At 42.4% G+C, this 17,465-nt stretch overlaps 1 protein-coding gene across 2 annotated transcripts in view; it reads right to left on the reverse strand.

Moving 5' to 3' along the window:
- Nucleotides 1-17,465, reverse strand: part of CELF5 (CUGBP Elav-like family member 5) — a 94,126-nt gene that overhangs the window by 54,827 nt on the left and 21,834 nt on the right. For both annotated transcript variants that reach the window (XM_069962356.1, XM_069962355.1), the window contains exon 2: nt 3,167-3,249. In XM_069962356.1, the coding sequence (XP_069818457.1) occupies nt 3,167-3,249 (83 nt within the window). The remainder of the gene's footprint in view (nt 1-3,166; nt 3,250-17,465) is intronic.

Here is a 17,465-nt window from a genome sequence, read left to right on the forward strand (position 1 = left end):
CAGAGAATCTAAAGATCATCCAGGGAGCCCCCCGCAGCTCTCCGCCCCCCCCCCCCCCCCTCCACGCTTTCGTTGCGTATATTAGTGCGGGCTGCAAGCGGGGAACAAGGTGCAAGTGAGCGCTGACCTGCAGTGTAAACAGAGGCATAGAGGTACTGATAATTTTTGCTTTTTACTGTTGTATGTGGGGAGTGTGGCTACCTCCTGTTGGCTTGCACTCCACCCATGTACTGTGGGCGCTATAAATAGAGATTTGGATCCTATCTGCCCAGTTGTAGGCCTATTGTTAGCCCACGAGAGGTCATTGCTAGTGTGGGAATGCTAGAGTAGGGACCATGTCTCTGAGGACCCCTTAATGTGGTGACATGGTACACTCTGTTCGATCAAATAGTTTGCTAAGATCCTAATTTTTTAATATCTACAGAGCAGGTTTTTATCATGTATACGCTGAGTGGGGGGAAATGTACGGTAAGCCCTTGCACCTGTAGTTTGTTCTTGCACTTTTGTTTTTTGTCTGGGCTTTAGCCACATGCATTATGCAACCTACAGTGTGAACAGAGGCATAGAAGTGCTGCCAATTTTTCCAGAGATGTATCAATGTAAGATTAATTAAGAGTAATTTTAGTGTAGTAAATTCAAGGTATTGATACTTCCCACCACAAAAATAAATAAAATCATACATATTATGGCAACTGACATTTTTCTTGTGTGCCTCTTAAACAGTTTTCTAACTTTTGACAGTGCCAATTTGTTAAAAAGATCCGTTGACAAAGAACTGATGACAAAATGGAACCTCCAGCAATCAGCTGTTATCTGTGTGGAAACCTAACAATAGATGCTCAACTGCTTCCAGAACGTGGAAAAATGCTTTTATTTTCTGGTGTAAAGTTTCAAAGAGATTTTCCTAAGCCCCTGAATTGCTGTAAGGTGGACTGCCTCCTTGCTCTCTCTCTCTGATTGATTGTCAGTCAGCTGGAAGCCGGGCCTCAAGCAGGGTCAGGGATGGGAAGTGGAAGGATTACAGCCCTCAGCACTTTGCGGCCTTAGGAAAGTCTCTTTGACACCTTGCACAGGAGGAGAAGAGCAAATCTCTACATTCTGGAAGCACAGATGAATATATAAAAAAGGTACCATATATCTCCTTGACCTAGCAGTTATTGAACAGTATCAGCAGTTTGGAATGTGAATTACAGCTGACAGATTCACTTTAGGAACTGGCTACTGTCAACCACACATTGGTTGTGATTATAGTATTGTCTGATTTTAATGTCTTTTTTTTTTTAGGGATGGTCCGAACCTGCCGAGGTTCTGGTTCGTATGAACCTGAACGCTCGGCATCAGATTCCCGCTGTCTGCCCGCTCCGTGGACCGGGTGGATACAGCGGGAGGACCGCCTGGAAAACTGGGATACAGCCTATGGCTATGGCTGTATCCCAGTTTTCCAGGCGGTCCTCCCGCTGTATCCGGGCAGACAGCGGGAATCATTACAGAGGGTTTGGGTTCGTACGAATCCGAACCGAACTCGGTTCAGACCATCCCTACTTTTTTTCATCTAGGTCTATGACTTTTGCTGCAAACACAGCTGGTTGAGCTGTGACATATAGATAATACTCCCTAACAGACCCTTCATAACATCGCTAACAGCGATTTCAAAGTTTTGTTTCCTGCTTTAGATTTTTCTGGTGCAAATTCGCAGAAAAATTCACAGAAATCTGCTGCTGATCTCTTCATTGTCATTTTCAATTAAATTACTTGCAGCTGAATTGTCATCCCGCTACGAGTATGTAAAAGTCCGCCACCTTAATCCCCCACAGCCTGGTACATACATTACCGGTCTGGCTCCGTCTTGCTTCGGTAGTTCCTGGCGTCTGAATGTCCCGCTCAGCCAATCAGTGCACTGCGCCGCTGCAGCCACTGATAAGATGAGTGGGATGTCCAGACGCAGGGAACCCCCAAAGCAAGCCGGAGCACAGACCGGTAATGTATGTACCAGGCTGCGGGGGATTAAGGGGGCGGCCTTTTACATACTCGCAGCGGGGTGACAATCATGCCTCATGGCACTCATGCCTATGGCTTAAGGCCCGATTATCGTTCGTTTTCGGACGATATCGACCGCTACGGACTATAATCGTTCCGTGGAATAGAGTGCAACGATCAGCCGACATCGTTCATGTCGGCTGATCGTTGCAGTCGCTTGTTTTTCAACATGTTGAAAAACAAGCGACTGATATAGCAGCGATCTGCTGCCGTCGCTCCGTTGAATAGGAGCGTCGGCAGCAGATGCTGCTATATCCTATGGGCTGCCCGGACGATCAGCGATCCCCAGGGCAGCCCCCCCGCAGCTCCCCGCCGCCCCTCCCGCACTCACCCGCTCGCTGCCGCCGCGTTGAATAGCGGCGGCAGCGAGCGGCGAACGAGGAGCAAACCAGCGCTAATAGCGCTCGTTTGCTCCTCTAAAACGACCCGTGGAATAGGGCCATAATTAGTGATTTAGTAATGTATATTGGCATATGCAAAAGTGATATATGCACTCTCTTTTACTCTTCATTTTTCTGCCGGTCTTAATACTTATATTACCTACACAACCACATCAAGGTTATGATATGCCTAGAGGGAAAGAAGAACCATAGCTTACTCAGTATCTAAATTAAATCAACCAGATTCAGTGTTGATTTATGAGATTTTTTGTGCCCTTATAAATAAACAGATATGGTATCCACATCAATGTTTTTATCAAATTCAATACAGAACACTATTTATATCCATTTCTTAAAATATTCCTCACCAATCCCAATGGTGAACGCCCATTTCTACAAAAAAAATAAAAAATAAAATAAAAAATGTGCAATGTGCTTATACTGCATATTTTCCCCTGAAACTGCAACCTCTCTGTGCAGATCCCAGCATATATCAGTTTCTTCTTATGACATGCTCGGCTGAACACCTTAATGTTTATAAAATGTTCTGTTCACATGAAACCTTTGATTGATAGCCCATCATTGTATAGATTCCTACAGCCACACACCACCATTATGTAAATCATACAGGAGGCTCCCATGCACTTAGATCTCATTTAAACCCTTTTTTTTTTTTTTTTTGCTGAATTTTGTTACTGAACTTGCCCCTAACCCTAAACCTCAAACCATCATCAGTAATTTCCACTCACCCCAGGAAGAGTCTTCTGCTCGTGCAGGGCCGTTTGTGCTTTTATGGCTGAGTCTCTGGCACAGTATGTAAGGAAGGCACAGCCTGAGGATGGAATGACAGGGAGACATTTATTATTTCATGTACACGGTAATATGTGTTTGTTCACATACAACCATGAGGTAATTCTCTGCGACACCTATATACTGAAGGAAGACCGGGCATGATTTTATTCTGTTGTACCAATGGTACAAAATAAATACATAAACTACTACTACTACTACTACTACTAATAATAATAATAATAATAATAAATACGTTTTGACTGCTTTACCATAACCATGTTTCTCCTTTTGACAAAGATAGTTGTATATTATTACTTTAATATACATTGCATACAAAACTCATATTAATAGTACCCATTCTGTATAAGAGAGCAGATAGTTAAATCATGTTCCTTGTCCTGCCCCTAGGCAAAAGAAAAGATGAAATATCAATAGGAGACCCTTTCCCAATGCCGGCTGAAATTCCTTCGCTTGCATGTATTAGTAAAATGCAAAAAAAAAAAATGGCTCTAATTTTTGACAGGCTGCTTTTTTGCCACCCCCTCAAAATGCAAGGTCTCTGTGTGATACCCCCCTTAAAAGCTGTGTATTTGGAGGATGGGGGCAGGGGCGGGATAAGGGATTTTTCTGTCTTTATCGCAAGCATCTTCATTACATGGGAAGGATATGTTTCCATGGAAACGCCTGAAATACCATCTCCTCCAGGTAACAAAAAACAAAACAATTAAACGAAAAAATTGGGAGAGAAAAAAAAAGGAAAAACACCCTCCCTCCCCCTTCCTCCCTCACTCAGAACATCTGATTAACCCCTTCCATGCGTGAGGCAGAGTGGGGTAGGGGCTTTCTATCTGCGAGGCATCACTTTGGAGGTATGAACACAAGGGGGATTTCCCTTACAGCCATAAGCCAGCTGGGGACCTGAGAGGAGGGGTTGATAAAAGGAGAGATTGGGTAGAAAGAAAGGGAAGGGGGGGGGGGGGGGGGATTCAAGATACAGAAGGAGTAGAACAGAGGCTGCCTGAAAATGCGAATGTACAAAGCCACAAACAGACAGGAAAAAGCGAACTAAATCCAGCAGAGGTGGATAAAGATAAAAAGGAGAAATAACAATCTAAGCCAGATGATGTAGGCTCACATACAAGGAGGGAAATGGGGTGAAGAGCAGCTACAAACAAGAAAGAATACAGTGACATACATAACAAAAGAGGCAAAAGGTACCCATGGCTGTAGACAGGCTGAACAAATTAACATGGGTACCCTGCCATATTTCTCTGCAACCCTGGCTTCAATATTTCATTGGCTACTATGGCCACAGAAAACCACAGCTACTATGGCCACAAAACCACAGCTACTATAGCCACAGAAAACCACAGCTACTATGGCCACAGAAAACCACAGCTACTATGGCCACAGAAAACCACAGCTACTATGGCCACAAAAAACACAGCTACTATAGCCACAGAAAACCACAGCTACTATGGCCACAGAAAACCACAGCTATTATGGCCACAGAAAACCACAGCTACTATGGCTGCGGAAAACCACAGCTACTATGGCCACAGAAAACCATAGCTACTATGGCCACAGAAAACCACAGCTATTATGGCCACAGAAAACCACAGCTACTATGGCCACAGAAAACCACAGCTACTATAGCCACAGAAAAAAAGAGCAAAAAACATTTTGGGGAAGAGAGGTATAAGTATAATACAATAATACTAATTCCTAACACACCTAAGCTAACTGCAACCACAATAATATGATAATATAATATAAAGCCATAATACAGTGCTCATTCAGTGTGGCCCCACAATATCTCTGTATATCTCTGTATCTCTGTATAGCTACTATAGCCACAGAAAACCACAGCTACTATGGCCACAGAAAACCACAGCTATTATGGCCACAGAAAACCACAGCTACTATGGCCACAGAAAACCACAGCTACTATGGCCACAAAAAAACCACAGCTACTATGATCACAAAAACCACAGCTACTATAGCCACAGAAAACCACAGCTATTATGGCCACAAAAACCACAGCTACTATGGCCACAGAAAACCACAAGCTACTATAGCCACAGAAAAAAAGAGGCAAAAACATTTTGGGAAAAGAGGTATAAGTATAATACAATAATACTAATTCCTAACACACCTAAGCTAACTGCAACCACAATAATATGATAATATAATATAAAGCCATAATACAGTGCTCATTCAGTGTGGCCCCACAATATCTCTGTATACTTCCAATATGGAGACGTACAGGGGTTCTGTCTGATTGCATCCGATTAAACAAGACTTTTTTCTGTGGGTTTAACGCACAATTTCACATGTCATTGCTGTTGTTGGAGTATATCTTCCCAGTACAGCAGAATACAGAGTGCTCTGTAATAAAGAGTCATTGGGACTCCATATGCTTCTATGCACATGGCTCTGCCTTAAAGGGGTCGTCCAGGATTTTTCAATAAACTACAATTGCATTGATGTCTGTGGGTGTTGTATATTCCACATACACTTTTATTTTTTATTTAGAGTGCTTATTGTGTTCTTAGGCTTAGTCACATGACCCCAGTCATCAGGTGGGTGGCGTTATGCATACGTAAGGGCAGCATGGCATAAAGGAAGGAGACCAGGAGCTAATAGCTATGATGTGGGGGGCACAGAAGTTAGCCATGTTGTGGGTGGCACAGAGGTTAGCCATGTTGCTTTGTAGTGTTGGGGTCCTGGGATAACAGCGGCATGTATGTCCCCCCATGTTTGCATGTATTTTATCACACTCTCCAGAACACTGTGAGCTCCATTGGGGACAGTGACCAGAATTAGTGACTACAATCCTGTACAGCACTGCAGAATAGGTTGGAGCTATATAAATAAAGGAACTATGTAGGTGATTTATCAAAACTTGTGCAGAGGAACAGGGAAACAGTAGCCCATAGCAACCAGTCTTTGTTTTCATCTTAGAGGCCGTTTTAAAAATGTAAAAAAAGCAATCTGATTGGTTGCTATGGGCAACTGCTCCACTGTTCCTCTGCACAGGCTTTGCTAAATCTCCCCTATATTGGCAGTGCTGCTGCTATCTGTAATATAGAGAGGAGAGATGCTACCTCACCTCATGTCAGTCACCATTCTATCTGTTTCTTGCTGAGGTAAACCTGCAGCAGAATGCTGGCTCATAGAAATCCCACCCACCTGTAGTGTATGTGTAATCCAGGACTAAAACTCCTAACATGTACATGTGTGCTGGGGTTGTAGTCCTACAACAGACATTTAAAAAAATAAATAAATAGTTTATTTATTAATATAAGTAATTGTCAGACACTGAGCCACCATGCTACTCAAAAGACATTTGTGGGAAGACATTTCCCCGCCTATGGGTAGAGTGGGTGGAGCTAGATTCAGAGAGGAGTGGGTGGAGCTATAGGCTTGCAGAGCTGTGATGTCCGCGCTGACCCTGTGACCTGGAAGTTCTTTATGTTAACAAACACAATTCCAAAAAGCAGCAACAGAGGAGGATGCCCAGGGACATAGAGGCAGGAAAAGGTTACAGAAAACAACTAAGGGAAAGGAACAGATTACAAATTATTAAAAATGTTGGACAAACTCTTTAAAGCAATACTGCCCCCCCACTCTTGTGTCATTTAATGTGTTAACTAGGCGGGGCTTCATGGCAGTTCGGCCTAATGTCTGAGGAGAGTACCCAACTGTCATGAAGCTTCACCTAGGTGCCACTGTCCACTGAGCAGAAAGAAGACACAGACACACTTTATACATGTATATATTGAATGTGCAGCATTTAAGCATGTGGATGGTGCAGAGAACTGTACAAAGAGGAAGGATGTGTCAGTATGACTTTTCCACATAACCTACACAGGATTGGTGACAAATGTCTGATTTACCATTTTCCACCAAAGAGACCCCTACTTATCACTAGAACAGGGGTCCCAAGCTTCCTTATCCTCCTTAATGCTGAACTCTGAAAGGCACAGTAGTGGAGGATAAATGACGCAAATCCATTCAAGGATCAGCAGTCTGACCACTATTGTTCTTATTATTTATTAGCCATCTTGTGAATTGGAGAGAAATGTCATAAGTGGTTCCTTTGAGCTGACCATACACACGAGACAGCTGTCGGCCTAATGCTCATTCGGCCAACAGCTGTTCCTCCTGAGTGCACACCCAAGGATGCTTTTCTTAGTAAGGGGATGGAAATAAGCAGCTGCCAGACCACTCTTTCCACCATTTTCTAGGAGGCTTCCACACACATTGTATCATTTTCAGGCTTCATCGGTGTCTTAAAACTGCACTCACATTATAGATGTAAAGGTTATGACTTTTAGTAAATTGCAACTGGATCAGCAAACTTGTTCATCTATGGCCACCTTAAAGGCATGTCCACACAGCTTATAACCACATGTGGCGTCTGTGTCAAAAACCACATCTTTGAAAACGTCATCTTTGAAAACCCCACTTCCATGGACTTCACTGGGAGACCGCCACACAAAAGGTAACTTCTTCTCCACATGGTTATGCACTGAAGCTCCAATTGAAATAAACAAGAGTTTCAGGAATTGGTTTCACTGTGCCACCTGAAGCTCAGAGAGCACCAGGTGGATCGGTGCACATGGGTGTGAATTATGCCAGTGTGCACATGCCCTAAGGCAGATCAGCTGAATGTGCTGGCCTATGTAAGCACAGAATATTACAGCTAGAGGTATGTAATCCTAGTAGCCAATAGAAGCACTAAAATATATATATCAGCGTTATGAGGCCACTGTATTTATGGAAAGAGTGCTCCAGCCACTTCTCCCCACCCCTCCGGATAGTAAGTGACAAGCTGCTATGTATGCAGGTATTCACAGCACCCTGTCAGTCATCACAGAGAGGGGGCAGGAGAAGGAGGGGGGAGAATTCCCTTCATGAATACACTGGATAACTGGATAACTATGTGTCTGCTGTATGATACAGTACAAAATGTTGTGCTGTTTTGGCTACTTGGAGTGCAGCCCTAGAGTTGTAATATGTCACCCTTTCATACGGTGACATTTTCAGCAGACATATCCTCTTCGAAATGTGGAAATAGGTAAAGCAGTATATTAAAATGTAGCAAATGCTTTAATAGTTTTTATGTCCTTTAGGGTGGGTTCACTCTGCATTTTTTCAATCCATTTTTTCATCCATTTTATGTAAAAAGCGGATGAAAAATGGATGAAAAAATTGATGCATTTGTGTGCATCTGTTTTGATCTTTTTTTCCATTGACTTTCATTATAAAAAAAAACGGATGCACACAAATGCATTTTTTTTAAACAGATGAAATAAACAGATTGCAAAAACGCAGTGTGAGCCCAGCCTTACCCTCAAAGTACCCTCCAGTGTTACAATACTATTATTTACAGTGTAACAGTAATTTCTATATGCCTCTCTTTGTTGCTTTCTACCCACAACTACCCTTACATCCAAAAATTTCCCTCACCACAGTGTCATGTTTTTAGCGTAGCTGAAAGTTGTCTTCTTATTATGTAATAAATCCACTTGTTCAAAATGGAAAGGATTATGAAGGCTGAAGGGTTAAACTGTGTAAATCTAGAAAAGGATAATAAAATGCAGGGACACGACATGACAACGGATGTCGTCAATACATGGCCCAGTGCTGCTGTGACAGGATTAATACCCTGGGGAAGCTCCTGAAATAAAATTGCTCAAGGGATAAAGCAAAAATATAGAAAAATCTAGATTCTGAGCTACACTCCTGAATAGAGAGCCAGAATGGAGAACATAAGAGAAAATACAATGGTATTTATGGATAGGCACATAAGAGAATATAAAGTCAGGTATTCTTAAGCAGGAGACTGAAGAAGGAGTTATACCACTTAGGGAACCCATCATATTAAAAATGCAATCCAATCTTCAGGCATTGTGATATACAGCAGGAGGAGCTGAGCAAAATGATCTATAGTTTTGGGGGTGGGGGGGTGGGGAGTCTCCAAGACAACTAATCCTTTATTTATGTATATCTCTGCACATTAAAGGACAAGTAGTCAAGAAGGTGGTAGGTAGGTAGGTAAGGTAGTAATAGGACTGCCTACTTGACTACTATGCCAGGAATCTGCTTGGCTCCTCCTGCCCTATACTATGATGTCTGAAGATTTAGGAGTATTTTTTCAATGTGACAGGTTTCTTCAAAGAGAATTAAATTTTTTCACAGCTAAATACAAAAAGTACCACATACTTTCAACAAACTTACTCCTGAATTCACATCAGTTTTTGTAGCTTAACTGGTATAGCATGTTACTGATGATTTCATGACTAATGACCAATACTACCATACTGTCATGACAAAAAAGTGTGCACCAGAAAGTATCTTCTGGTTATCAATGCTATCCTGGTTAAATGTGGCCTCTTGGTCTTCCACTTATTCCACAAAAAAGGAAGAAATGTTAGTTTCATATGTTCCTGACACCGGAGATTATGATAATACCTGGTGTACATTGCAAAAATAATTAGTAAATCAGTGCTATCCTGCTTCAGTCAATAATTGACTAAGCAGGCTGTCTCTGCCGTCTTGGAAGTGGTGTTGGGAGCATGCAGTAGGGAACCTGAAGAGCTACAGGAAGACCCATAAGAAGCATGGTTAGGTAAGAATAGGATCTATGTTCTATACAAGGACAGAAATATATAGGTAATGTTAGTGTGCCCCTTTAAACCATCCTAAATCATTTATACTGTATCTGATACAATGTTTATGGTCTCTTTTTATTAATAAATAACTCTGGCCACTCAAGTCTCAATTTCCAAACTAATCCTCTTTAGGAAGTAAGCTGGAAATTGGAAGATCGGCATGTAGGTGTTTAAATAAAATTGGACCTGCGGTTATACCTTATTCTTCTTCCTCCTCCACATATTTATCTTTTAGAATAAATACCAGAGTAAACACCATTTAAATTCTTAATTAATGTATAAACATAAGCATAAAATGAAAGTCAATAAACCATGTTCATGCCACTCTAGGCAAGTGCCTAAAGATGTCTTTATGGTAGATACAGACTCACCCTATAGCTACATTCAGCTTCACTACAAACACGAGGCTGTTCTACTTTTATCTATCAAGACACATTAAAAAAAAACACATAGTAAATATTTATCAAGATAGAATATTGTTTTTTACTATTGGTAACTAGAGATGAGCGAACCTAGAGCATGCTCGAGTCCATCCGAACCCAATCGTTCGGCATTTAATTAGCGGTGGCTGCTGAAGTTGGATAAAGCCCTAAGGCTATGTGGAAAACATGGATATAGTCATTGGCTGTATCCATGTTTTCCAGACAACTTAAAGCTTTATCCAATTTCAGCAGCCACCGCTAATCAGATGCCGAACGATCGGGTTCGGATGGACTTGAGCATGCTCGAGGTTTGCTCATCTCTATTGGTAACCAGTTACAGCACCAATTACTCCACTAACCTACACACCACTGTCCCCTATGTATGCTAATGCCTAGAAAAGTTTTCAGGTTTGGACAATCCCTACTTGTTAAAAGGACTCCATGTAAGTAAGCAGATCACAAAGAGACCTGCTGGGACCTCTAACAACCATCTAAACTCTGAGGAGAAAATTAGCAGTAAGCATTTAGTTTTCAGCACTGGCCCCCCTAAGCACCCCTTCCTGTGGCAGCACTAGCCCCCCTCGGCACCCCTTCCAGTGGCAGCACTGGCCCCCTCTGCACCTCTTCCTGTGGCAGCACTGGCCCCCCTCGGCACCCCTTCCAGTGGCAGCACTAGCCCCCTTGGCACCCCTTCCACCCTTCCAGTGACAGCACAGGCCCCCCTCGGCACCCCTTCCAGTGGCAGCACAGGCCCATCTCGGCACCCCTTCCAGTGGCAGCACTGGCCCCCCTCGGCAGCCCTTCCAGTGGCAGCACTGGCCCCCCTTGGCCCCCCTTCCTGTGGCAGCACTGGCCCCCTCGGCACCTCTCCAGTGGCAGCACTGGCCCCCCTCTGCACCTCTTCTAGTGGCAGCACTGGCCCCCTAAAACTCTCTTTACATGTTGAAATGTAAAGTAATGAAGTTCGCAGCACACTTGTGCTGTACTGGATTGCAATTCAATGTTTATTTAGTGCAAAGATTAGAAATAACAGCTAATATTTCTAATATAGCATTAGTGGAAACACAAAGCTTGTGGTGGCCAAGCATAGAACATAAACATTAGGACATAAATGGAGATCCGACTGATGGATATTTCGCCCTAACCTTGGCCTTTCGGAATGTCGCTGGGTGGTGCACTGGGACTTCTTGAAAACTGGGAATTTCTTGAAAACAAACGGGAATAAGGGGGAAAAGGAGGTACAGGGACATAGCAGGTTCATGTGCACTTTCCTGCACTCGAACAAAGACTATTGATATAGCCTCCTAATTCCTTAGATTTCAATCTAACAAAGGTTTTGTGCTAGAAAAACCAAGCCCAATCCATTGAGCACCCACACCTTGCAACTTGGACTAATCTTTGTGCCAGGATACAAGACACCTTCAGAAGATTTTTACTGTAAAAAAGCTTTATAAATCTCCTCCCTTTACTGTCTCTTCTTACCCCAAATTGTAAAGCTACACTTCCCTTTTTATAGCGAGTTTATGTACATGAGAAGGGATTGTGTGTGAAGCTGCAATTCGGATGAATCCCCCCTCTATGTCTTTGACCGTACAGTACACAATGATATATAGATAAGATATCTATATGACAAAAATATGATGTCCTCAATGAATATCAAACACACCTCTATCACTGCTTTAATCAAAAAGACTTAGACCACCAGGACCCCATACTAGTTATAGGGGCTTCTGAGCTTGTACTGGATCACTTTCTTTTCACAAGTCACCAGCACATTCCTCCCTTTAGGTTCTGTTCATTGAGATAGCCAAAGTACTACATACCTAACAGACGCTAGCTCACCCAGGTCAACCAAAGTCTGTTTGAAGGATTCCCTGAATCCCAGGTACTCCAAACCCTAACATTTAATTGGTGCCTTAATGATTCACTTTCTCACAGATCTAACAGGCAGTTAAGGAATACTTTCTATTTATTTCCTCATCTGTTTCCTCTGTTTGACATAAAGTCAAATGACATTAGCACTGTAATTTACCTAGTCTGAGCTGCAAGAGAAAACAAGAAGACAAAAGCTGTATGATTTAAAAAGAAAAAACAAAGAAACACAAGTAGAAAATATCATAGTTTACCTGACTTTTATAAGGTCTGGTTGAACACAAACCTACAGTAGATGGCCAAAACAACAGTAATATTCTCAGCAACAAGCCAGATATACCACCAGACAGGCAACAAAAGGTTCCCACACCTTCGCATGAGGCAAGAAATTGCAAATCAAGCAAATCTGTCACATAAGCCCTCAAAAACATTCACCTTTTTTCACACTTGGTTCTCCATCCTTGTGTGTGGTGGAATGAAAGGGAATGGGACTTGCACATCACTCTGCATTCTCCATAGCAGGAAACAATCACAGGTGCATAGGAGGCAGGGTGATGTACAGTAGTGTAGTCACATGTATCTCAATAGGATGCCATCAATGAATTAGAAGTTTGTTCTGACCCAGACAAGGATGGGAGATGAGCAGGGGGGGGGGGGGGGAGAGCTGCATAACACACTGTAGCTGTCCATGAGACACACTCTACATCAGTAAGTAACCCCTTCAAGTGACACTGTCACCCCCTGACTATTTACCAAGCTAGTGGCACCAATACACAGAAATCAATAGAAGCATTCGGAACATACCTTTGCTGCTTGTGTTTCATAAAAAACACTTTTATTTTTTTATGTTAATAGGGTCAGAGAGGTCAAACCTATAATTCCCTGGGTGTTAACAGTGTACATTGCTGATTTTTCAAAGAGGAAGGAATAAAGCACAATGAGGCGTAGCTATGGTAAAGCCCAGGAACAATAAACCCTGCCTCTTTGTCACTATTCACAGCACAAATAAAGATTTTTTTTTATGAAAAAAAAGACACAGACACAGGCCACAAATGTACCTTCTGAATGGTTTTAATTATATACATGCAGCTCTGCCACCAGCTCAGTGGGCGGTCGGGGGGATGACAGATTCACTTTAAGTTAATACTGGGGATCCCTTTGTTTGATCTTAGCGCTATAAAGGATATGAAGACATCCAAAATGCCTGGCCTAAATGATTTTTCCTTTTTATATTACAGGAAATTTCCACAATTTTAGCCTTGCATTTATTAAAGTTCTTTATTAAACTTTGAAGCTTGCTTGAGGCTCACATTGAGAAGATTCGGAATTCTTAGACATTTTACATTGCCTATAGTGAAAAGCAACTTCCGTGCTACATGTTGTTGTGTCTAATTACCCATTGATACGGAGTCCTGGTTTTATATAGGTTTTGCCCATATAAGACCAGCCAATTATCTTGGTATAGCAAATACCTTTATATCTTCCGGGTTCAGCTAAGTTCACTATCTTTGAATTTTAGGGATCTGACAGCTTTACAAAAGATTACCATTTCTTATTTTTTAAACTCACTCTAAGATTCTACGTGAGAACATCCAAAAATGCACCCGGTAATGAACTATTGTGTAATCTTCAATTGAGAAATTGGGTTTCTTTGCCATTCCTTAAGAGAAGCAATTCTAGCTCATTCTCCCAGTTCAGGGATCTGTAAGTTATGTCAGAATTCAAAGGGTCTTATTTCCATACTGTTCAACCTTTATGCCACAATCAAAACTTGTTTTATATGCTGCTGTTATTAATGCCTTCTTCTTATAGAAACTAAAAAAGGAAAGTAAAGAGAAGAAAAGAAGACATTTGAAGGCACAGCATCTGTAAAGCACTATCCTATGTAGGTCACAGACAATGTAGATATCAGTCAAGAAGAACCAGAACCATAAACTCCTCAAAAAATTCAATAACTATAAGTTGTTATACTAAGGCATCTTATTCTGCCTAGGCAGAACAAATTCAAGAAGTAAAGAAGTGTGTGTCAGACTTATAAACACAGTGTTGATACATACAGCAGGGCCCTAAATGGGTTATCCAGGATTACAAAAACGTGGCTGCTTTCTTCCAAAAACAGTACCATGTCTGTCCACATATTGAGTGTAGTACTGCAGCTCAAAAGGCTGTGTTCAAACATAGTGTGTATTTCATGTTGAGGCTATGTTCACACTACGTAAGTTTGCGGCCGTAGCGCGCTCCGTGAATAAGCGGCTGGAGATTTACGTAGTTTGCGTACAATGGAAAGTATAGGATCTACGGCTGCACAGTTCACACTACGTAAGAACTTTCACCCGGATCGTATGCGGCGCTGTAAAAAATGAACCAGACCATTGTTTCGGGATGGAAATGCTGTAACTTACGCCCATAGCGTAACATGCAGTCCCGTACGGAGTGGTGATTTCTTCCTTTTTACACTTTGATTTGCCGATCCAAAAGGTTCTGTGGGGTGTCCGGGGCTAGCCGAAGATATCCAAGTAAAAGACCACTGTCAGATCGCTATGTACGCCACTCGGGAAGCGTACGTAGATTACGGGCGTAAGTTCGCGGACCGTACGTAGCCGGCCGCAACTTGCATAAATCCCGGCCGGAGTTTTACACGTATATGTCCGGCCGCGAAAAATATGCGGCCGGACATATAAGTAGTGTGAACATAGCCTAAAGGTGTGTTTTTGCTGCAATCTTTACACTATTTTTTTGGAAATTGTGCAATCGCATTAAAATAACAAATTTTTTGCTGCAATTTTGACACTGTCTTGGCAAAAATTGTGCTATATTACAGTGACAACTTATTAGCCAAAATATTGATGAACTACCAATAGAGATGAGCGACCTCAAGCATGCTCGAGTCCATCCAAACCCGAACTTTTGGCATTTGATTAGCGGTGGCTGGATAAAGCCCTAAGGCTATGTGGAAAACATGGATATAGTCATTCGCTGTATCCATGTTTTCCAGACAACCTTAGAGCTTTATCCAAGTTCAGCAGCCGACACTAATCAAATGCCGAACGTTCAGGTTCGGATGGACTCGAACCTGAACCCAGTTTGCTCATCTCTAAATACCAACAATGATTTTTAGACATGTTCAAAGACAACCAAATGACTTATCGCTCGTCAATTGAACGCTAGGTGTTATTACATGGAGGAGATAATCGCTCTTTTTCAGTCATTATAGCAAGTTTTACCCAATAATCACTCTGTGTAACAGGATCTTATGGTGAGACTTCCAGTTGGTAGCTCTGTGCAGCAATCTATTTTAAAGAAATTCTTCTCTTTGGAGTAACCCTTTAATAGTATTATGAAACATGAAAAATATGTTTATGTGCAGTAACTTGAGTTGAGTGACAAAAACAGGATTAGCATTTCACCATAACAGCCTGATCTGGGGTATCATACTGTTCTATTAAAAGCAATCAGCTATTAAAGGGAAACTATCAGCAGGACCTGATGATATCTCCCTACTGAGCAGGGGGCGCTGAGGATGATGGTAAGTTTCTTACCTTTATCCCTAGTGCCATTCCAGTGCTATTAGGAGTCTAATCTTTGTGCCTATTAGGAGTTTTGGTGCACTGGGGACATGCCCCTTCTAATAAGCATCAGTGGACAGGGCTGGCCCCAATTTATGCACTAAGGGTGACAGTACCGCCCCCAGTGCACCAAAACACCTGACTACTATAAAGATTAAACTCCTAATAGCACGGAAATGTGTCGAAGATGTGTCTTCATCTTCAGCACCCCGTGTGCTATAGGGAGATATACACTCACCGGCCACTTTATTAGGTACACCATGCTAGTGACGGGTTGGACCCCCTTTTGCCTTCAGAACTGCCTCAATTCTTCGTGGCATAGATACAACAAGGTGCTGGAAGCATTCCTCAGAGATTTTGGTCCATATTGACATGATGGCATCACACAGTTGCCGCAAATCTGTCAGCTGCACATCCATGATGCGAATCTCCCGTTCCACCACATCCCAAAGATGCTCTACTGGATTGAGATCTGGTGACTGTGGAGGCCATTTGAGTACAGTGAACTCATTGTCATGTTCAAGAAACCAGTCTGAGATGATTCTAGCTTTATGACATGGCGCATTATCCTGCTGAAACTAGCCATCAGATGTTGGGTACATTGTGGTCACAAAGGGATGGAAATGGTCAGCAACAATACTCAGGTAGGCTGTGGCGTTGCAACGATGCTCAATTGGTACCAAGGGGCCCGAAGAGTGCCAAGAAAATATTCCCCACACCATGACACCACCACCACCAGCCTGAACCGTTGAATCAAGGCAGGATGGATCCATGCTTTCATGTTGTTGATGCCAAATTCTGACCCTACCATCCGAATGTCGCAGCAGAAATCGAGACTCATCAGACCAGGCAACGTTTTTCCAATCTTCTACTGTCCAATTTCGATGAGCTTGTGCAAATTGTAGCCTCAGTTTCCTGTTCTTAGCTAAAAGGAGTGGCACCCGGTGTGGTCTTCTGCTGCTGTAGCCTATCTGTCTCAAAGTTGGACGTACTGTGCGTTCAGAGATGCTCTTCTGCCTACCTTGGTTGTAACGGTTGGCTATTTGAGTCACTGTTACCTTTCTATCAGCTCGAACCAGTCTGCCCATTCTCCTCTGACCTCTGGCATCAACATGGCATTTCCGCCCACAGAACTGCCGCTCACTGGATGTTTTTTCTTTTTCGGACCATTCTCTGTAAACCCTAGAGATGGTTGTGCGTGAAAATCCCAGTAGATCAGCAGTTTCTGAAATACTCAGACCAGCCCTTCTGGCACCAACAACCATGCCACGTTCAAAGGCACTCAAATCACCTTTCTTCCCCATACTGATGCTCGGTTTGAACTGCAGGAGATTGTCTTGACCATGTCTACATGCCTAAATGCACTGAGTTGCATGTGATTGGCTGATTAGAAATTAAATGGTAACGTGCAGTTGGACAGGTGTACCTAATAAAGTGGCCGGTGAGTGTACATTCTTCTAACCTGTTGATAGTTTCCCTTTAAATAAATATATTGTAGTGATCAAATTGGTCAATTTTATTATCACTGAGGTCAAAGGAATTGGTTTTAGGTTCCTGCCTGTACTGTAGGTAATCTACAGGACAACAATTAGAGGCATCGACTCTTTGTTCATATGAGGCCAATTACTACAAGAAACCACACTTGCCACTGTGACAATCTGAGTATTTTTAACACAAAGTCATTTTTATAGAACAGCTGCTAAGATAATGTTAAAA

Source organism: Dendropsophus ebraccatus, chromosome 3 (assembly GCF_027789765.1).
Source record: "Dendropsophus ebraccatus isolate aDenEbr1 chromosome 3, aDenEbr1.pat, whole genome shotgun sequence".
Lineage (NCBI taxonomy): Eukaryota > Metazoa > Chordata > Amphibia > Anura > Hylidae > Dendropsophus > Dendropsophus ebraccatus.